The following is a 23,523-nucleotide window of genomic DNA, read 5'->3' on the forward strand; positions in this document are numbered from 1 at the left end:
CACAAACTTTGGATGTTTTCAGCCATTATTTCTGTCCAATATTTTTTACATACCACTTTCTTCTTTCTTTCTGGGACTCTGATGACATTTGGCCTTTTATAATTGTTACTGAGGTCCCTGAGGCTGTGTTCTTTTCTTTTCTTTCTTCTTTTTTTTTTTTAGTCTTTTTACCCTATGTTGTTAAATTGTGTAATTTCAATTGATCTGTGTTTAGGTTCACTGACTTTTTCCTCTGTCATCTCTAATCTGCAATTTAGTCTATCAGAAAAATAGTTTTTAATGAAAATTAGATTTTTGATGAAAAATAATTTAACATTTTTCAGTTCTAAAATTTCCATTTGGTTCTTAATTATATCTTCTGTTTCTTTGCTGAGACTTTCCTTTTTTAACATTTGTTTCAATTATGTTCGCATTTGCTTGCTCAAGCATATTTTAATGGCTACCTTGAAGTCTTTGTCAGATAATTCCAACATCTGTGTCACCTCAGCTTTGCTGTCTGTCTGATTGTCTTTTCCCATACAAGTTGAAATGTCCATGGTTTTTCATATGCAGAGTAATTTTGCATTGTATCCTGGACATTTTGTAATGTCATGAAACTCTGGGTCTTTTTTCAGTCTTATGAAGAATGTTGATATTTTTGTTTTAAGAAGCAATTGGCGAAGTTAGGTTCAGGCTGAAAGTTCTTACCTCCTTATGTTTGCCATGGTTCTAATGTCAATTCAGTTTTCAAAGCCATTTCAAATCTGCCCCCAATGTGTGCCACTCAGTAGTCTGTTACCTGAGTGGTACTCTGTTAGTTTAGTTTTCAGAATCTTTTGTATGCTACTTAAGGTTAGCTCCATGCATGCTCTGCCCAGTGATGAGTCCTGGAGTTCATAAATAGCTTTATGAGGTTGCCTTCCTGAGCTTCTTTCTCTCAGTGATCTTTCTGGTACCTCTCATCACTGGGACTCTCCCTTTTGGTACTCCTGCTGGAAACATTGGGCTCAGTTACCCTGTTTACCATACACGAATGTGTTTGGGCCCAGTTCTGGGCCTGTAAGTGAGAAGACAGAGGAAGAAAGCAATGGTGATTGGACCCACTCTCTTGGGATCAGAGCTCTGATGAACAGAGAAAACAGATTCCTTCCCCAAGAGTTTTGACTCCCTCAGGTCACTATTTCCAGCCATGCCAGTGCTGCTATCAGATTGCCTAGGGGCTGGGCCACAAGAGAATGGAGAAAAGAGAGAAAAAATATAGATGGGTGATTTCTGCATATCCTTGAGTATTGGAGTTCCCTTTTTTACTCCTGGCACTTTCTCTGTCTGTGCCACAGTGCTCACTTCCAGGTTTCCAGCCAGGAAGTAGCAGAGGAGAAAAAAATAATAAACTGGCCATTGTTTTGGTGGTATGTTGGATTTGGTGTTTCCCCCAGTCCAGTTGCTGCTATTTACTTTTTGGAGTCCTCAAATAGGTATTCCATGCATTTTGTTCACATTTTATAGTTGTATTTCTAGGGAGATGGGTAAAGTGTGCTAGTTATCTTACCTCAAACTGGAGTGGCTACTTTTGAGTATTGACTAATGAAGTGGATGATCAAACGAAAGAAATATGTCAAATCACAAAGCAAGTATAAAAAGTATGAGAGAAACGATAAGAGATTTGGAGAGTAGACCCAGAAGACCCCAGAGGCAATAATAATTCCAGAGGGAGAACAAAACAAACAAGCAGAGACTAGATTGACAGACTAAAAAGGTTCACTGAAGTGCAATAGAATTGATGAAAAAGACATAAAATTAAAAATACCCTAGTAAATATATCTAGGAATGGAGAAAAAAATTATTAAAAGCTTCCAATGGTAAACAATTTATTCATAAAAGAAAAACAGGTTGACATTAGACATCTTAGCAGTTCTAGAGACTGGAATGATATCTACTAACAAGAAAAAAGGACTGCAAGTCAGGAATCCAAATTTAGCCAATCTGTCCTATATTGTGCATATGCTAAAATTCCTAGAAATATTTCACCCCTTTCCCCTTCAAGAAAAAATACCCAAGGAACAACATTAATTGATGAATGAATGTATTTGAACAAGGCCCCAGGGTACATAAATGATGAAGAGGAGAGGAAACAGAGAAGAGCAGTGAACCTTGTAGTATGTGTATGGTTAAATCTAAATATATAATAATAAACAAGCTGGAAATATACAACATGGCTGATGAAGATCTTTTTAGACACGCTTCAAAATTAGCAAAGGGGAATGAACAGCAACTTCATTGAACTAGCAAAATGAAAAGTTAAAGATGGAACTATGACATTAAGTAAACAATAAATAATATCAAGTATATCAGATGTCATACCAAAGGTGAACAGGCTGATTCCTCCCATTAAGAAGCACAGATTATCAGATTAATTTTTAAATAAAATATAGCTAAAAGCTGTTGCTCAGAAATACCTCAATTTAAAATATTTTTAACTAGTTTACAAAATTCTTAAATATTAAAAGTTAAAGTAGAGGATAAAAAGATATTAGACAATTGTCAACAAAATGCAGAAGTCACTGTTAATATTAGTTAAGGTGAGATTTTTGATTAAAAGCACCAAACATTGTAATAGACGATATTATTTGAAGCACAATTGATGAATTGGTGTAATAAAACATGTATTCAAACAGTTAAATATATAAAGCAAAATGTAAAGAAAATTTGACACTAGTTTCTTTTCCAGAATGGTCCTGATATAGTAGAGAGAGAATACATACATATGGGGGAAATGGGTAAACAACACACCAAATTTAATAGACATATATAACTTTACATCTCTTAGAGAATGTGCATGTTTTTTATATGTCAGTGGTACATTTACCAAAATTTTTATGTACTTGGCTACCAAGAAAACTTTAACAAATTCAAAAAGGTAGCCATCTTTACAGGTCATATTCTTTGATCATAAGCTAAAGAAATTGGAAGTAAATTAATTAATGAGAACATCACCATCACCTCTAATTCAGTGTTTAAAGAATTAGCAATTACAGGGCTTCCCCGGTGGCACAGTGGTTAAGAATCTGCCTACCAAGGCAGGGGACACGGGTTCGAGCCCTGGTCCGGGAAAATCCCACATGCCACCGAGCAACTAAGCCTGTGTGCCACAACTGAGCCTGCACTCTAGAGCCCGCAAGGCACAAGTCCTGAGCCTGCATGCCACAACTACTGAAGCCCACATGCCTAGAGCCTGTGCTCCACAACAGGAGAAGCCACCGCAATGAGAAGCCCGCACACCGCAACGAAGAGTAGCCCCCGCTCGCCACAACTAGAGAAAGCCCGCACACAGCAACGAAGACCCAACACAGCCAAAGATAAAATAAAGAAGATAAATAAATGTATATTTTTAATGTCATAGCCTAAAAAAATAAAAATGAAAGTATTTCATCATTGAAGAAGATGAAAGGATATAAAATTTTTAAGCCATCTTAAGACGTTAAAACAAAAAGTTAAAAGGACTCGCTCTTTTCCTTACCCTGCTTATCCCAGTTTCCTCTGCCTTCTCCCATATCTCTTCTCTTTCACTCCTTTCCCCTTCACCCTCTCTCCTTCACTTTCTCCCCTCCCTCTTTTCTCCCATATTCTCCCTACCCCTCTTCCTTCTACTTCTATGCTTTTGTGTGGGGGGTGTCCCCAAGTCCACCCCCAGGTTTGAGGATTCTCTGGAAGGACTCAGTATGCAGCATACGGTTGCACCAAATTACTCATGGCTGTGATTTATTACAGCAAAAGTATACAAGGTAAAATCAGTGGAGGGAAAAGAGCTTGGCACAAGCTCTCAGTGGAGTCACACAGATAAGCTTCATTTCTTTAGCAATGAATTGTGACAGCTTAGGTGAAGCTGTCTATCAGGGAAGCTCATTAGAGACTCAGTGCCTGGAGTTTTTAATTGAGAACTGGCCACATAGGCACTTTCTGCTTAGCATGTACCAAAATTCCAGACTCCCAGAAGGAATGTAGGTATTCATAATGTCCATTGTTTGCTCCAAATATTAGTTTGGGCACAGTGAGCCATTCTTATCCAGAAATGATGGGAACCCTCCTGAAATCCCAGAAGGCAGGTAAGGGCCAGTCTTGCAAGCAGCCCTTTCTAAAGATAGCAGTGTCAGGCCTGCCATTTTAACTATTTTTTGCACACCTTGCCTCCTTCCACACAAACCCCACCCCTGTTTCCCTATTGTAGTACCCTCCCCCTTTCCCTTCATCTTAACCCCTCCTTCTGGTTCCCAAACAATTCAGACCTAAAGTATTTAGGTTGGGTAGAGGTAGGCTACCTATAAGGCAGGGATTAGGTTGGCCGAAAGTGAGATTTCACTGGCTGAGCAGGTTGAGGAGGTAGTCCAGAGATGGAGACAGGCAAGTTCAGCTGATCAGGGTGCTGAGAGAAGCAGAGATCAAAGCCTAAGCCTGGTCAGCAGCATCCTTGTTGGAGGACGGGGCAGTAGTGGAGTTGGGAGATTGGTTACATACAGGGGGGTTGATCAAATAAATATATTAATGATAATGGAGACCATGTTTTCACTGTTAGGAGAGGGAGCTCAAGGAGGGGATGATTCTCTTTGTACATGTCTTTATGATACTATTTTACTTGTTATAAGATGCAAATATTACTGTTATAATTTGAAAAGTCATCAGATGGAAAAATATTTTAAGAGGAAATAGGCATTTCAGTGGAGAAAATGTGAAATATTTTCTGGTGAAATATTGAAGTTTAGAAATGGTAGAAGAGCATAATGGTCTGGAGAAAAAAATGTCAGAGTTCAGATGTAGTTCAACCAATTATGTGATTTGGGGCAAATTACTTATGTCTTAGTTTTTTTTGTTTTTGTTTTTTTGCGGTATGTGGGCCTCTCACTGTTGTGGCCTCTCCCGTTGCGGAGCACAGGCTCCAGACGCACAGGCTCAACGGCCATGGCTCATTGGCCTAGCCGCTCCACGGCATGTGGGATCTTCCCGGACCGGGACACAAACCCGTGTCCCCTGCTTCGGCAGGCGGACTCTCAACCACTGAGCCACCAGGGAAGCCCTGTCTTAGTTTTATAATCAGGCAAAGTGTTTAATAATGTAATCTACCACTGGGAAAGTTACTACTTAGGATTACCATTTATGACACTTAATAAAGTGATTACAATGTCAGCAAATAGTAGGCTCTTAATTAATATTAGCTGTTTTTATTATTGATCAGGGTTAGACAAGTAGTAAGTGTTAGACTGGATATTTGAATCTAAGGCTAAACTGTCTTCCAAGAAAAAAAGAGGAACTTGTATATCTTTAAATCAGACACTTGCTACTGTTGAAATGATTTCCAAAATGTTTATGGGAATTAATAGTACTGTCACTGCATAAAAATATCAGTATGTACCTTTCCTAGCACTGTGCATTGTTATTTTTTAAAAGAAAACTATGATAATTTGATAGGTTAAAACTTCTCATTTTATGAAACTTGACCCCTATTTTATACCCCTCACAAAAATTAACTTGAAATGGATTAAAGACTTAAATGTAAGTCCTGAAGCCATGAAATTCCTAGAAGAAAACATAGGAATAAAGCTCTTTGACATGGCCTTGGTAATGATTTTTTGGATATGACACTTAAAGCAGAAGCAACAAAACCAAAAATAAACAAGAACTCCAAAGGTGGGGAGGAGTGGGGAGGGGTGGATCTTAGGCCAACGGAAAGCAAACTGTGAACGGTAGGATAAACACCAGGGCCATGATGTGAAACTTTTGTCCATTTCAACAGCTTTTTTTCCAATATAGGGTGGGTTTTGGTTACTGCATACCTACCAACTACAGTGTGATATAACATGGAATAAGCACTCTTAGCAAAAAAAATCAGAAACAAAGAAACAAGTGAGACTACATCAAACTAAAAAGCTTCTGTACAGCAAAAGAAACCATCAACACAGTGAAAAGACAACCTACAGAATGGGAAAAAATATTTTCAAACCATTTATCTAATAAGAGGTTAATATCCAAAACATATGAAGAACTCATACAACTCAATACCAAAAAAATTGAAAAATGGGCAAAGAACCTGAATAGACATTTTTCCAAAGAAGATATACAAATGGCCGACAGGTACATGAAAAGATGTTCAGCATCACTAGTCATCAGGGAAGTGCAAAAACAGTGAGACAACACCTCACACCTGTTAGAACGTCTATTATCAAAAAGGCAAGAGATAACAAATGCTGGAGTGGATGTGGAGAATATGAAACCCTTGTGCACTGTTGGTGGGATTTGTAAATTAGTACAGCCACTGTGGAAGACCAGAATGGAGGATCCTCAAAAAATTAAAAATAGAACTACTACATGATCTAGCAGTTTCATTTCTGGGAATATATCCAAAGGAAATGAAAACGATAACTCACAAAGATATCTGCACCTCCGTGTTCATAGCAGCATTATTTACAATAGCCATGACAAGGAAACCTAAATGTTCACCTATGAATGAATGGATAAAGAAGTTGTGGTATATATTTACAGTGGAATGAATATTATTTAGCTACAAAAAGTGAGGCTATCCTACCATTTGCAACTACATGGGTGGACCTTGAAGGCATTATGCTAAAGGAAATAAGTCTGACAGAGAAAGACAAATACTATATGATTTCACTTAAGTATGTGGACTCTTAAAAGAAAAGAAAACACTCAGAAAAAGAGATCAGACTTGTGGTTACCAGAGGGAGGGGGTGGGAGCAGGAGGAGTTGGAGGAAAGTGGTCAAAATGTACAAAATTCCAGTTATAAGATAAATAAGTACTAGGGATGTAATGTACAACATATTGACTATAGTTAACACTGATGTATGATATATAGGAAAGTTGTTAGTAAATCCTAAGAATTCTCATCACAAGGAGAAAAATTTTTTTTCTTTTTGTTGTATCTATATGAGGTGATAGATGTTAGCTGAACCCATTGTAGTAATCATTTCACAATATAAGTAAATTAAGCCATCATGCTGTATACCTTAAACTTATACAATGATATGTATTCATTTATTTCTCAGTAAAACTGGGGGGAAAATCTTATTTAAATTAACATTATTTTGATCAATAATGAATTTAGAGATCATTTGGTTAAATTAATGTAAATGCTTTTTGACATCCAAAAGATTGAGACAACTTCTAATAGTTACTCACTAGGCACTTACTATATGCTGAGCATTGTTATGAGCACTTTTTATGTTTCAACTCATTTAATCTTGACGTCCTCACCAAGATAATGATGGTTTACAGTTATTGAATATCAGAAATTTCATTCGTCTTCATTTGTGAGAGTACTTGTTAATCATTTTTATTTATATTTAATTTGATTTATTTAAATGTGCTTAATTGTTGAGTTGAACATGCTCGTTTTATATTTCTATAAGGCTTAAGAAACAAGGGAATTTTTTTTAAACTGTAATTTAAACTTTTGTCCACTAGATGTCCTCAGCTAAGCTTAAGTTATCAGAATTTAACTTTTTGTTCTTGAAAATTTGTTTCAGTTTCTAGCTATCTAAATTAAAAATTAATAAAATACACCCTTTAAATAAGAGATAAGACAATGCTTCAGGAGAAATTCTTTACATGTAACTGTTAGTACTCTTGTTATTTTAAAAATTTGTATAAGGTCTTTAATCTATAAATACCTTTGGATGTATGTTAGGAGATTTAAGCATTACTTGTGATTTTTGACTCCATGTAATTTTGGTGAAATAAGGACATTTTAATGTTAAATTACTTTCTTATTGTTTAATTTTATTTTTCCTTTTCCTCCTTTTAATTTTTATGTTTTGCAGGGTTTTGGGACTGGAGTTAAACAAAGACAGAGATGTTGAAAGGATCCATGGCAGTGGAGTTAACACCCTTGACATTGACCCTGTTGAAGGGAGATAGTAAGTTTATTATATAATCATTTTTGTTCCTAAGTGAGATCCAGTAAAATCTTGCTTTCAGATTAATTTTCTGAAGTTTCATAAAAATTAATAAAAATTCTAAATTTGTAGCATTTTAAATCTGGCATTATTAATTTCAAATAAATACAGAACATTGAACCTATGCAATGTTGCCAAATAAACATTTCCAAACTACTTTAATATAAATATATTCATTGTTAAATCAACTAATACTGAACCTTTTTGGATGCAGAGAGTGTGTAAGTGCTGAGGTATGTCTTTAGCTGCTATTTCAAAACAGAGTTGTTACTCTCAAGGAGTCTGCTGGGAAAACAAATATAAAAAGCAGAAGTATATTTTGGAAAATTAAGTTTGAAGCACACCAGACTTGTGTTTGAGTTCCTCCTGGCTTCATATTCATCAGCTATGTGGCCTTGAGCAATTTATCTAACCTTTCTAATTCACAGTTCCCTTAGCTACACAATGTAAGAACAAAATCTAACAAGTTTGTTGTGAAGATTAATTGAGATAATATGTATCACATGATTAGCATAGGACATGGCATACTGTAAATGGTTGCCACCACTGTTGTTAATCAAAAGCATTATCACCTATACTTTTACTCCTTTCAATCCATTTTCCATATAACAGCTGAAGTGCATAGAAAAATGTGGCATCTCCCCCACTTAAAACTCATCTACCCCACATTACTCTTACAAGAAAGTTCAAAACCCTTCATATGGTCTATAATTAAGACAAGTGTAAAAGTAACTAAAGAAAAGTTTGTCTTACCATGTTCTGTTTAGCATTTGCCCCCAAATTTTTATATTATAATGAAGTATTATTATTTACATTAAAATAAGCCAGAGTAGGTTTAATAGAAATCTGTTTTTTATTTCCAGCCCGTCATGGTCTCACCTAGTAGTATATGAGAAACATGTACAGTGAACAAATGCTCACTTTAACACATGGTTAAATCTAAAAGATGACCTGTGATAATTCTTTTCTTCCTCCTGACCTTTTCCAGGCTCAACATAACACCCTCCAATTAAGGACAGGTTAAAAAGTTAAATTCTGATAACTTAAACTTAGCTGAGGACATCTAGTGGACAAAAGTTTAAATTTGCTTATAAAATAATCCAGATATGAGCATCAAGGGATAGCTGATTTCTTTTGGTCTTAGGGGCTGGTAGAAAAAAATGTTCAGTACTCCAGCCAGTCATTTGGGGTAGTGATCAGTTGTTTGACCTGTAAAGTACATGAATCCAGCAGGCTACCAGTTGGAAGACTTAGTGAGAAATGTGGGAAGTTATAGATTACATGTGCATTAAATATGTGTGAGAAATAACAGACTGAGGAGTCTTTGCAGAGCATATACAGAAAAGTCAAGATTCTCACTACAGTGGTTTCCCCCTTTTCCCCCTTTTTCATAGTAAAAATCTACAACTATTTATTTCATTGTTTGCTAAGACTTGTATTTTGCATTAAACCCTTTTGGCAGAAAAGAGAAATAAAAATCAAAATGAATGTTTAATGGAAAATTAAATATAGGTCTTCTTTTTCTCAGAAAAATCAATTCACATGTAACTTGCTCAAAATACTTGTTAATATTTACCAACCATTGTGAGAGCTGTAGTTATACCACGGAAAACCGGAATGAAAACTAGAATACATAAATCTTGTAAAGAAGCATTTATTTCCAGAGTTAGGAGTTAATTGAAGAAGTCTATCTGAAAACATTTTAACAAGTGCAACTACATAAAGTACATTTGTATATAATCCTGTGAAGCTTGAATTTTCTTTTGTCTTCTAAATTCTTCTGAGTTTATTCCATGCGTCTTTGGTACCGAGTTTTCTTGTCCACATAAAAATGTCAAGTCCTGTCTTTTACTGTGTTCACTTTATTAGCAGGGTAATAACCGTAGAGTTAGGTAACATCATTGCCATCAGATACTTCAACTACGAAGTCAGTTAATTACAATAATGTTCAATTTTTTTCACCCAATTAATGTAATCAAAGGAAAGCTTTTGGAAGTCATTCTAGCAAAGATGAAACATCTTATGTTATTGTAAATACAATTTAAATTAAGTCTAAAAGTTCAGCTTTGAAAACAATTGTTTTTACATTGATAATACATGCAATGCCATGGTAAAAAACAGTATTTCACAAAGTACAAATATGCAGAAAATGTTTTTGGAATTGTTACGGTACCCATGTAACTCAAAACTATGTTCAAACAAGCTGCAACATGTTATCAACCAAAACAAAAGCTGTAGTTGTTAAAATTTACAAAGATTTCTCTGTATACACAATGAGTAACTGAACCACAAAATTTTGTAATGAAGCTAACACTGAGTATTAAAAAAAAAAACCTTCAGCATGGCATTACTTGCTGTATTTCTTTACTGCCCCATCATCAATTAGATTTAGAACTATTTTAGCAAAGAACTTTGAAGAAGTACTGTTAAATTAACCTAATTGTCCTACAAATTGATATTGAATTTTTCTTAAAACAAGTCTATAAATCAGTGCTTCTTGGGCATGCTGCTAGTTCATGAACCCTTTGTATCTGGTTCACAACAAGATAAGGCACTTGTACCAGAATGTGGTACAAGTCACTAAGCGCACAGTTTAGATAAGCTATATTTTTTTTTGTAGCAAGACTATCTCAGTGAAGAAAGAAGTGTGTTCATTTCTGACACAAGCTCTTTATGTTGTACTATAAATAGCAAAGAAACTAAAGATGGCAAAATAAAAAACCAATGTACAACACTCATAACAAATATACGTGATCAAATATCTCCACAAACCACAAAATATGGATGAATGGGAGCAAAACACTGATAACTACAAAATCAGTGTGGTATCAGCATCTATACCAGGGGAGGCAATAAAAACCACTGGGGCATCTAATAGACCTGATAACTCAAAATAACTGACAGTTAGTTGAAAGCTCAGCAAGCCAATTTGACTACAACATTGAAACTGGGAAAGGATTGTGTACTCTAGTTGTTCAAGGGATTCACAGTAAGACCCAAAGGGGCTGGAGTACTGTAGGCCGTATAATCTCTCCAGCTAATCACCTAAAGATGTCCTAATGGACAGAACCCTACGTTGAGGAGAAACTGTTTGGAATAGAATCCAAAGTGAGCAGTACAGGGACAATAGAAAGAAACAAGGGAAAAAGGTGGATCAGATAAAAATTGGGGAGGTGAATAAAATCAGGAAATCTCTGAAAGTTAGCTGCCATATTTTGAGCATCTTATTTGAAAAAGAAGAGGAGGGGGATGTTCTAGATATATAAATTTTAAATATTGTTATAAATGAAGCCTCCCTTTTAAAAGTTTAAGAAAATTAATTTTACATAAAAATGAGCAAAAGAATAGGATTAAGATCAAAGCCCATACAAAATTATTTTAAGAACAAAGAGAATAAATAGAATAATGTTCCTTTAGACAGTGTAGTTGTGCCAGAAAGATATGCCCACAAAATAGATAACTCTACCTAATATTTTAAAACTAGCTGAAAGTCATTTCTATTTTTTATTTTTTTGGCTGCACCACGTGGCATGTGGGATCTTAGTTCCCCAATCAGGGATCAAACCTGTGCCTCCTGCAGTGGAAGCACAGAGTCTTAACCACTGGACTGCCAGGGAAGTCCCTAAAAGTCATTTTTAAAAGATACAGTGTATGAAAAAGTAACATAAGTAGGAATTAGAAAAACGGAAAAATGAGATGATCAAACTCAAGAAAAAATTAGAAAAGAAAGTTTCAGAAATGAACACTAAAGCATAAGGAACACAAGCAAATAAAATATAAGAGGAAACATTTAAAAATCAAAAAGAAATGGAGAAAGGAAAAGTATTTGAGATACAGATGTATGTAGAAGATAGGCAAAGAAGATCTAACATACATATAATAAGAGTTTCCAGAGAAGAAACCCAAAGGAACAGAATGGAATAAAGACTAAAACTATATTCCAAGGAAACATTCCTAGAATGAATAAAATCTGAAACTACATATAAGGGAAAGAGAATCATATTGTAACCAGACTTTGATTTTGATCTTTTTGCTCAAAGAAATGAAGTTTCTTTTCTAAGATGTTCAAGGAAATAAAATGTGAGTCAAGAATTTTATATCCAACCAGACTAATTTTCAAGTACAAAGGGACTAATTATTAGTAACATACAAGAATTCAGGGAGTATTGTTCTCATTAGGCCTTTCTTAAGAATCTACCAGAGAATAAAATCAGAACAAGAATGAATAGAGACAGCACCAGAATTGATGGTGAGCAGTAATATTAACAAATAGCAATACTTTATGTAGATGCATAAATATTTACATATATAGATATATAAATTAAATTCACAAATCTATGTGTTTTCCCTGTTAGATTGTAAACTGGGGCGTCAGGAATCATGCCTGTCTTGTTCATAGTTGAATTGGCATAACACCTAGCATATTGCAGAAGCTCAAAATTGAATGAGTTGAGTAAATGCATTCATAATGGAGGGAAGAAATCTAACACTTACGGATCCCCTATTTTTTGCCAGGCAGTATAAAAGCCCTTTGCATATGACTTATCTTTGTATCAACTTTATGATTTAGGTGAAAATGTCCCACTTTTTACAAAGGAAAAACCTTAGGTGAAGTAACTTGCCAGGGTCATATAGCTAGCATCAGTAATAACTGATATGTCTGATTCCATTTATAACTAGGCCATTTAAAATGACTTTGTAATATTTCACTTCCTTGTATAAGAAGTATCTTTTGCCATCTTGTTTCTACTGTCCTTTCTTTTTGGAATCATGAAGGTAAATTTTAACTGATCACAGATTGAATCATTCTATACTCATTCTTCCACAAATATTAGATTAAAAATTTTAGTTTATTTCAGCCTATACTAATGAAGATTTACTCTGTATTTATGGGCATAATAAATTTGAGTTTGTAGGTCAGTAATTTTCAGAAATACTTGGTAATAAATGAACTATATAAAATGATAATGTGAACTTTTTTTATTATTAGCATGTTATCAGGTGGTTCAGATGGTGTGATGGTGCTTTATGATCTTGAGAACTCCAGCAGACAACCTTATTACACATGTAAAGCAGTGTGTTCCATTGGCAGGTGTGTATTAAAAATATAATTCATGAATTTATAAACATTTGACTATTTTTGCATCAAATGCAAAACGTGAAAAAACTTTTGGTTATGTTCTTTTTGTTCTCCACCTACATAGCACACCTCAGTAACTAATTTTAGTTCTTAGACTACTTAGCATAAGACTCATTTGAGTCTTTCCAGCTAAATATAAACACAAATTAGATTTTTCAACTATCATTAATAGAACAAAAAGATTAACAGCTAGAAGCCATAAATGTGCTAACAATCACACACACACACACACATACACACCCCTTTCTTACCTCTCTATTTACTCAACGCTGCCTAACTTAACATACTTCTCTTTGTCTTGAATTTTTTGACTATTTACTGGCTTTCCAATCTTGTGAGAATTATTTTTAAGTTTTTAATAAAGTGTTTTGTGATTTTGTTTTAATTTGTTCATAATCATCGCTTAATTCTTTTTCATTTCCTGTATTTGATCTGATTTTGAGGAGACCTTGAATTAACAGAGAGAATAGGTGTCGAAAAAATGTTTTCAAGAGGAAAAACTTCATGAACATTCATATCAGCAACCACTCTGTATTAAAGCTGTTCCCAAAGCACTAGATAGATGCATAAGTTCATGGAATATTTGTGAGGAGATTTACGAATGTTTCTTGGCTCTGGTGCTTCACTTTGGAAATACAGATTTAAGGAAACTATATCTCTGAGCCTCTGACAAAACTATTTTGTCTTAGAGATAATTATACTTGCCCTATTATTCTTGTAAGTTTTCTGTAAGACTTAAATGAAATACTGTCTTTTAAAAAGCATATTAAAAATTGTAAAGCCATCATATAAATAGGAAGCAATATAATTATAGGTACATTTGGTACAAAACAAGATACCACTTCAAGTACTTTGGAACTTGGTTCCTAAGAGACTTACACCATTTTATATTCCCTCCACTCCCACTCCCAACAAACAAACAAAAAATCTAAATTCCAAAGTGTAAGACAGTCATTAATTAAATTTATCTTTGTCTTATTCTATCTTAGCTATCATTTTAACACTGTTAAAATAATATTTTTATATATACCACCTGCTATGTAATGTTATTCCACGAGTGGCTATGATTTGCTTTTCCGGTGTGTGATGTCAAGTAAATGCTTAGGATATCAATCTTACTTTATTATGACATTCTTCTTAGATTCAAATTCTTAACTTCAAAACCATGACTTTGGTAAATGGGCATATAGTAAGCATCTTTACAAAATGAGTTAAAGTAGCATTTTACATTCAAAGACTTTATAATCTAACTTTAAAAAGTAATTTCAATAAAAATTGTTACTAAGTTAATGTGGCTTAGACTGTTTCCTGATATTTATTTTTGCTTTACTTAATGTGTTTGTTCTGAGCACCAAAAAGATTCCTGTACCCAAATTTTTATTAAATGTGAATGAGAATGACAGATCATACATAGTAGGAGAATAATACAATATTTTGTCCTATTTTTAAATCTAAAATATAAGTGAGCTTTTATTTGTGATCACTACATTAAAGATTTATTTTATTTAAAACTGGAAAATCTCTGTGTAGATCCTTAGGAACAAATAGAAATCAGTTCTGTTTATCTTAAGCAGAAATTTATTGGAAAGAAATTTAATATCTCACATAATGTCAGGAAGGTGGAAGAATCAAATGTAGAAAATGAGCAGAAAAGCAAGAGAAACTAGGACAAGAGAACACAGTCAAGGTCACACCACAGGAACAATTTAGTTTGGGTTCTGCTACATGTCACAAACACAGATTCTCAACTCCACAGCTATGAATAATTGCTAACTATCCTTGGTTTGCATTACTAGCTGGAGTTTTAGAGTCCCAGGATTGATGAAGCCCAGGACACATGTTCATGCCCCCACTGCCAAGGGCAAGGGAAAGAGAGTATCTGGAGCCCCTTGCTTTATGTAACAAGAGGCAAGGCCCTGCCTTTCAACAAAACGAAGGGAATTTCCCCCCGAAAGGAAGTTTGGATGTTCAGCCAAGAAAAGGGCGCATGTCCACTACAGTCCACCCATTTGGCTGTCCAATATCAGTATATACCTTTCTTTCCATACCTACCCTTCCTTTTAAAAAAAAAGTTTCAGCCTGACCTAATGCAAGTATCCATTATTTGACAAAAAAATATAATTATCCCCTTCCCCGAAGAGCTATGACCCTAAGTCTGTTTATTTACCACATCCATCTCCAGTTCAGGATAATGTCTATTTTTCCACTGGTTTTACGTGATCTTATATCAGGATTATGCAACCTGTGGGCTCAATTGTATAATTAACCTATATAAAATAATGGAGGTAAGAAAAAGAGGAAAGAAAGAGGAAATTAGTTAAAATATATACGTATATACATGACATAGAAAGTAAGGAAATATGAATAGGTACTACAGTCCTTTTTTGCAGCTGTCTCAAGGCCAGCTTGAGGTCTTCAGGTAGCACCACGTGTGTCAAGGCCCTTTATTCTGTATTGTGATCCAGACCTTCACCTTAAGGAATCAGAACTCATGATGGTCCTATCTGCATAGGATTGCAGTAGTCTTCTGTTTACTTTTATCTTATTGAAAATTTCTAGCATACATGAAAATAGAGAGTAGTATAATGAACTGTGTACCCATCACCCAGCTTCAGCAGCTATCAGTCATAACCAGTCTTGTTTCATCTTTACCCCAACCTACCCAGCTACTCTGAGGATTATTTTGAAGCAGATCTCAGAAGGATATCATTTCATTCATGATTATTTGTATCTCTAAAAGGTAAAACGTGTTTTATAAGCATAACCCCACTACCACTGTCTCACATCTATAATAATTCCTGATATTAAGTATACAGTTGGTGTTCAAATGTCCCACCATTGTCTCTTAAGTGTTCCTAAACAGCCAGTGTCTTTCAATTAAGATTCAGTAAAGGATACATACTGTGTTGATCACTGGTTCACAGCATATACTGCATCCTTCAGGATAGCACATCATCATCACAAGGTGCTATATTGTAACTGATGTCATAACTGAGTCTTCAACAGATCATGATTCTATGGGTGATGTGTTACATAAGAGTAGTGAATCTCATGGGTATCTACCAGTTGCATTCTTTTGTTGTATAAGTAGGGTTCTTAATCAGAAGCAACACTGTGTGGGACACCACGGAAGTATGTGAGGCAACAATTCTAAGAATGGTGGTGTTGAGAAAATGATGGCCAGGAAAAGCAAATCCAAAACCAGAATAGGTATCTCTTCCTGTAAGGAAAAATCACTGTCTCCATGAAGCGGTCCAGTGTGGCTGGCTGATCCCTCCAGGATATAGTACTGAAATCAGAAGTCTCTCATTTTATAAGCCTAGTAGGAAGCAGCCCTCCACATCATACTGTGAAAGCTTAAAACTAGAGATGCCTAGATATTCTCTTTCTCTAGACAGCTAGGACATGGCATGTGATCTAGGTTTGGCCATTCATATCATCGTTCCTGAGACTGCTACTCGTGAATATATTATCAGTTTTGAAACTCAAATAAATCATTTATCTCTAAATTTTGATTACTGTTTTGTAGAAGCCATCCTGATGTTCACAAATATAGTGTGGAGACTGTACAGTGGTATCCTCATGACACTGGCATGTTCACATCAAGCTCATTTGATAAAACTCTGAAAGTATGGGATACAAATACGTTACAAGTAAGTACATTAAAAACTTTTCCAAGTTGCTCTGTGCGATAAATGAGAACTTAATCCTAAACCATTTTAGTGTGATTATTTGCTAAGATGTCATATGGTAGATGTGAAATTAGTATAGCAGTTAAGGAGACGTAGAGTGCTTGAGTTCATATCTTGGTTCTGCTGCTGACTGTATGTGATATTTGTCTGAACCTTTCTGTATTTATCTCTAAAGGGGGTAATGATTGTACCTTATAGAATGGTTGTGAGGATTAACTAGGTTAATATATGTAAAGTACCTGGAACAGTGCCTAGCATATAGTAAGTGCTCAAAAACCATTAGCTATTATTATTATTTGCTTTATTATTCAAAAACTACTATGGTCTAGTGTTGTAGGGAAGAAAATTGGATTTATCTCCTATTGGCCAAAAGACTTAAAGGAAAAGAAAGTTATTAACATTATAGCTTAGTAAAGGTAGACAGTAGATAATAGTTTTTATATTTGATCAAGTTTATATTTCTTTCTCATGCTAATTTTTCCCTGAGCTCTAGTCCCATATGTCTCCACCTGTCTTCAGAACCTCTCTTTTTTTTTTTTTTTTGCGGTACGTGGGCCTCTCACTGCTGCAGCCTCTCCCGTTGCGGAGCACAGGCTCCGGACGCGCAGGCTCAGCGGCCATGGCTCACGGGCCCAGCCGCTCCGCGGCATGTGGGATCTTCCCGGACCGGGGCACGAACCCGTGTCCCCTGCATCGGCAGGCGGACTCTTAACCACTGCGCCACCAGGGAAGCCCAGAACCTCTCTTACTTAAATGTAGTGTCATCTTCTCAAACTTAACATGTTCCAAACTGAAGTGAACATGATGGCTCCTCACATCCATTTAGTCCTCAAATCTTAGCAATTCTTCCTTCAAACTCTCAGATTTCCCTTTCCTATTTCCCTCACCATCACTGTACATCTAGACTACTCCTAAAAACTCCTAACTGGTTTCTCTGCATTATTTTTCTTCCACATTTCCACAGCAAGTTTACCCCAGAATTAATCAGAATCAAGCAGTTTCATCCTGTCTCAACACAAAACCTCTAGTGACTCCATGGTCTAAATTCAGCCTGGCATTCTAAGTTCTCCATAACCTCACTTCCCACTTTCTCAACCTTAGCTTCTACCTCTTTTCAACCTAAATGATGTACTGCCACTAAATTGATCTCCTTTTGCCTTCTGAACACATGTTATGTGTTATGTTCCCTGCCTGAGGTCCCCTTCCCTATGAAACTTCTCCCTTCTCTTATTCATCTTATAACTGGAAGTTTATACTCTTTAACCAACATCTTTCTATTTCTGCCACCCTCCAGCCCCGGTAATCACTTTATTCACTGTTTCTATCAGTTTGGCTTTTTAAGATTCCACATGTAAGTGATATTATACAGTATTTGTCCTTGTCTGCCTGACTTCACTTAATATAATGCCCTCAAGGTTTGTCCATGGTCACAAATGACAGGATTTCATTATTTCTCATGGCTGAATAATATTCCTGTGTGTGTGTATGTGTGTGTGTGTTATCTTCTTTATCCCTTTATGCGTTGATGAACGCTTAGGTTGTTTCCATGACTTGGTTATTATAAATAATGTTGCAAAAAACATGAGGGTGCAGCTATCTCTTTGAGAGAGACAGTGATTTTATTTCCTTCAGATATATACACAGAAGTGGGATTGCTGTATCATATGGTTCCATTTTAAATTCTTTGAGGAACCCCATATTGTCTTTCATGATGGCTGCACCAATTTACATTCCCACTACCAGTCACAAGGGTTTCCTTTTCTCCATATCCTCACCAACACTTATCTCTTTTTGATAATAGACATTTTAACAGATGTGAGGTGATATCTCATTGTGGTTTTGATTTGCATTTTCCTGATGATTAGTGATATTGAACACCTTTTCATATTCATTTTGGCCATTCTTATATTTTTGGAAAAATGTCTGTTCATGTCCTCTGCCCATTTTTTATTTGGATTGTTTGGGTTTTTTGCTACTGAGTTGTATGAGTTCTTTATATATTTTGGATATTAACCCTTTATCATGATTTTCAAATATTTTCTCCTACTCTTTAGGTTGCTTTTTCATATTGTTTATGGTTTCCTTTGCTGTGCAGCAGGTTTTTAATTTGCTGTAGTTCCATTTGTTTAATTTTGCTTTTGTTGCCTTTGATTTTGGTATCAAATCCAAACAGTCTTCACCAAGACCACTGTCAATGTTTTCTTCTAGGATTTTTATGATTTCAGGTCTTACATTCAAGTTTTTAGTCCATTCTGAGTTAATTTACGTGCATGGTGTAAGATAGTGGTCCAGTTTCATTCTTTTGCGTATGGTTGTTCAGTTTTCCCAGCATCGTTATTGAAGAGACTATCCTTTCCCCATTGTATATTCTTAGTTCCTTTGTCGTAAATTAATTGACCATACATGCCTGGCTTTATTTCTGGACTGCCTTTTCTGGTCCATTGATCTGTGTGTCTGTTTTTATGCCAGTACCATAATGTTTTGATTACTATAGCTTTGTAATGCAGTGGTCCCCCCTTATCCATGTGGGATACATTCCAAGACCCCCACTGAGTGCCTGAAACCACGGATACTATCAAATTACCGTGGTTATAGTATATACCAACCCTGTATATACTATATTTTTACCTATACTCGTGTGGGTAGCATATATGATATGGATACACAGAACAAAGGGATGATTCACATCCAGGTGGGACAAGCAAACTTTCATCATGCTCCTTAGAACAGTGTATTATTTAAAACATGAATTATTTACTTCTGTAATTTTCCATTTAATATTTTCAGACCACAGTTGACCTCAGATAACTGAAACCGAGGAAAGTGAAATACAGATAAGAAGGGGACTGCTGTATAGTCTGAAATCAGAAAGTGTGATGCCTCCAGGTTTGTTCTTCTTTCTCAAGATTGTTTTAGCAATTCGGGGTCTTTTGTGGTTCCATACAAATTTTCAGATTATTATTTCCTATTTCTAGAAAAATGCCATTGAGAATTTGGTAGAAATTGCACTGAATTTATAGATTGTTTTGGGTGCTGTGGACATATTAACACTGTTAGTTCTTTCAGTCCACTGGTATGGAATATCTTTTCATTTATTTGTGTCTTCAGCTTCTTTCATCAGTTTCTTATAGTTTTCAGCGTACACCTTTTACCTCCCTAGTTAAATTTATTTCTAGGTATTTTATTCTTTATGCTGCAGTTATAAATGAGATTGTTTTCTTAATTTCTCCTTCTGATAGTTCATCATTAGTGTATAGAAATGCAACTGATTTTTTTTAACAGTGTGAATCCTGCAACTTTACTGAATTTGTTTATTCTAACAGTTTTTTGGTGAAGTCTTTAAGGTTTTCTATGTATAATATCATTTCATGGGCAGATAGAGACAGGTTTACTTTTTCCATTCCAGTTTGGATGCCTGTTATTTCTTTTTCTTGCTTAATTGCTCTGGCTAGGACTTCCAGCACTGTGTTGAATAAAAGTGCAAGGGTGGGCATCCTTCTCTTCTCCCTGATCTTAGAGGAAAAGCTTTCAGCTTTTAACTGTTGAGTATGATGTTAGTTATGAGCTTGTCATATGTGGCCTTTATTATGTTGAGGTACATTCTCTCTATACCCATTTTATTGAGGAAACTATTTAATACTTCTTAATATAAGTCAATACCCATTCGTGATTTTTTTTAAATTCCTAACATAGTAGGAATAAACGGGAAATTCCTTAAACTGGCATTTACAGATTACATGATTACAAACATGGAAAATCCAAAGGAAACTTTAGCCAAATTATAATATAAGAAAATTCAGCAAAATTGCTGAATATAAGGTCAGTTGTATCTGAATTCCAGGCACAAAGAATTATAAAATGAAATTTCAAGAGTAATATAGTTTATAATTGCAGCACAAGTCATCATATACCTAGTAAGAAATTGAAAAGTGTACAGGACCACTCAACACTACACAGAAAACTATAGAATATTATTGAGAGAAATTAAGACCTAAATAAATGGTGGGATATGTCACATTCACACTCTCGCCACTTTTATTCAACATAGTTTTGGAAGTCCTAGGCATGGCAATCAGAGAAGAAAAAGAAATAGAAGGAATCCAAATTGGAAAAGAAGAAGTAAAACTGTCACTGTTTGCAGATGACACGATACTATACATTAGAAAATCCTAAAGACACCACCAGAAAACTACTAGAGCTCATCAATGAATTCCAGTAAAGTTGCCAGAAACAAAATTAATATACAGAAACCTGTTGCATTTCTGTACACTAACAATGAATTTTCGGAAAGAGTAATTAAGGAACAATTCCATTTATAATCCCATCAAAAATTAAAATACCTGGGAATAAACCTACTTAAGTTAAAGAACTGTACTCAGAAAACTATAAGACACTGATGAAAGAAATTGGAGAACACACAAACAGATGGAAATATATACCGTGTATATGGATTGGAAGAATTAACATTGTTAAAATGAACATACAACCAAAAGCAATCTACAGATTCATTGCAATCCCTGTCAAAATACCGAGAGCATTTTTCACAGAACTAGAACAAATAATTTTAAAATTTGTATGGAAACGTGAAAGACCCTGAATAGCCAAAACAATCTTCAGAAAGAACAGAATTAGACGAATCACGCTCGCTGACTTCAGACTATACTACAAAGCTACAGTAATCAAAACAGTATGGTACTGGCATAAAAACAGATACATAGATCAGTGAAACAGAATGGAGAGCCCAGAAATAAACCCATGCACTTATGGTCAATTAATCTACAACAAAGGAGGCAAGAGTATACAATGCAGGAAAGACAGTATTGGCAATTCCCTAGTGATCCAGTGATTAGGACTCTGCACTCTCACTGCCGAGGGCCCAGGTTCAATTCCTGCTCGGGGAACTAAGACCACACAAGCCCCGTGGCATGGCCAAATAAAGGAAAAGAAAGGAGAGTCTCTTCTATAGCTGGTGCTGGGAAAACTGGACAGCCACATGTAAAGGAATGAAATTAAAACATTCTCTAACACCATATACAAAAAAAAACTCAAAATGGATCAAAGACCTTAACATAAGGCTGGAAACCATTAAACTAAAAGAAAGCAGAACATTCAGCACATTCTCGATATAAATCATACTAAATTTTTTTTTGCATCTATCTCCTAAAGCAAAGCAATAAGAGCAAATATAAACAAATGGGACTTAATTAAACTTAAAGCTTTTGCACAGCAAAGAAAGCCATAAACAAAACAAAAAGGAAAACTACAGAATGGGGGAAAATGTTTGCAAATGATATAACTGATAAGGGGTTAATATTCACATATATAGACAATTCATACACCTGAACATCAAAAAAACAAGCCTAATTAAAAGATGGTTAGAAGACCTGAATAGACATTTTTCCAAAGAAGACATACAGCTGGCCAACAGGCACATGAAAAGATGCTCAACATCATTAATCATCAGAGAAATGCAAATTAAAACCACAATGAGATATCACCTCACACCTGTCAGAATGGTTATCATCAAAAAGACCACAAATAACAAATGTTGGTGAGGATGTGGAGAAAAGAGAACCCTTGGGTGCTGTTGGTGGGAAGGTAAATTGGTGCAGCTACTGAGGAAAACATTATGGAGGTTTCTCAAAAAACTGAAAATAGAACTACCATATGACCCAGCAGTTCCACTCGTGGGTATTTATCTGAAAAAAACAAAAGCACTAATTCAGAACGATACTTGTATCCCAGTGTTCATAACAGCATTACTTATAATTGCCAGGATATGGAAGCAACCCAACTGCCCATCAACAGATGAATGGATAACGGAGATGTGGTGTATACAATGGAATACTACTCAGTCATAAAAAAGAATGAAATGTTGCCATTTGCATCAAATGCATGGACATGGAGGGTATTATACTAAGTGAAATGTCATACAGAGAAAGACAAACACTGTATGATATCACTTATATGTGGAATCTAAAAAGTACATCAAGCTAGTGAATATAACAAAAAAGAAACAGACTCACAGTTATAGAGAACAAACTAATGGTTACCACAGTGAGGAGAGGGAAAGAGGGAGGGGCAAGATAGGCATAGGGGATTAAGAGGTACAAACTACTATGTATAAAATAAGAAAGGTACAAGAATATATATTACAACACAGGAAATATGACAAATATTTTATAATAACTATAAATGGAATGTAGCCTTTAAAAACTGTGAATCACTTTGTTATTTTATCAACTATACCTCAATTCTAAAAAGAAGAAGAAAGAAAAGAATTAGAAGGCTTAATATTATAAAGATAATGATTTTACCCAGTATGATCTATAGAATCAATGCATTTCTGATCAAAATCTTTGCAGAATTCTTTTGTGGAAATTGGCTAGGTAATTCTAATGTATAATACATATGGAAATGCAGAGGGACAAGGCGCTCTTGAAGAATGAAGCTTGAGGACTTCACTACCTGTAACCAAGACTTTACCATAAATTAATTATACTAATCAAGGCAGTGTGATATTGGTACAAGTGAAAACAAACACACACAGGGGAACAGGATAGAGAATCATGAAACACACCCATAGCTCTATAATGATGTGGTTTATGATAAAAATAACACTGCAGTGAATTGGGGAAAAGATAACCTTTTCCATAAATGGTCCTGGATGAACTAGGTATCCATATTTAAAAACTAGTTTTGACCCTTACCTCACACCAGACACAAAAGTCAATTTCAGGTGGATTACAA

The 23,523-nt window shown here is 35.2% G+C and overlaps 1 protein-coding gene across 3 annotated transcripts in view; it reads left to right on the plus strand.

Moving 5' to 3' along the window:
- The window catches only part of ERCC8 (ERCC excision repair 8, CSA ubiquitin ligase complex subunit), a 58,383-nt gene that overhangs the window by 5,788 nt on the left and 29,072 nt on the right, over nucleotides 1-23,523 (plus strand). The window contains exons 2-4 of one of the 3 annotated variants that reach the window (XM_024765401.1): nucleotides 7,807-7,902; nucleotides 12,932-13,033; nucleotides 16,611-16,734. In XM_024765401.1, the coding sequence (XP_024621169.1) occupies nucleotides 7,807-7,902; nucleotides 12,932-13,033; nucleotides 16,611-16,734 (322 nt within the window). Of the gene's footprint in view, nucleotides 1-7,806; nucleotides 7,903-12,931; nucleotides 13,034-16,610; nucleotides 16,735-19,568; nucleotides 19,660-23,523 lie in introns of those variants that run through there. The other 2 variants (XM_024765402.1, XM_024765403.1) reach the window with 2 other exon arrangements.

This window comes from Neophocaena asiaeorientalis, unplaced genomic scaffold (genome assembly GCF_003031525.2).
Source record: "Neophocaena asiaeorientalis asiaeorientalis breed wild unplaced genomic scaffold, Neophocaena_asiaeorientalis_V1.1 scaffold198, whole genome shotgun sequence".
Classification (NCBI taxonomy): domain Eukaryota; kingdom Metazoa; phylum Chordata; class Mammalia; order Artiodactyla; family Phocoenidae; genus Neophocaena; species Neophocaena asiaeorientalis.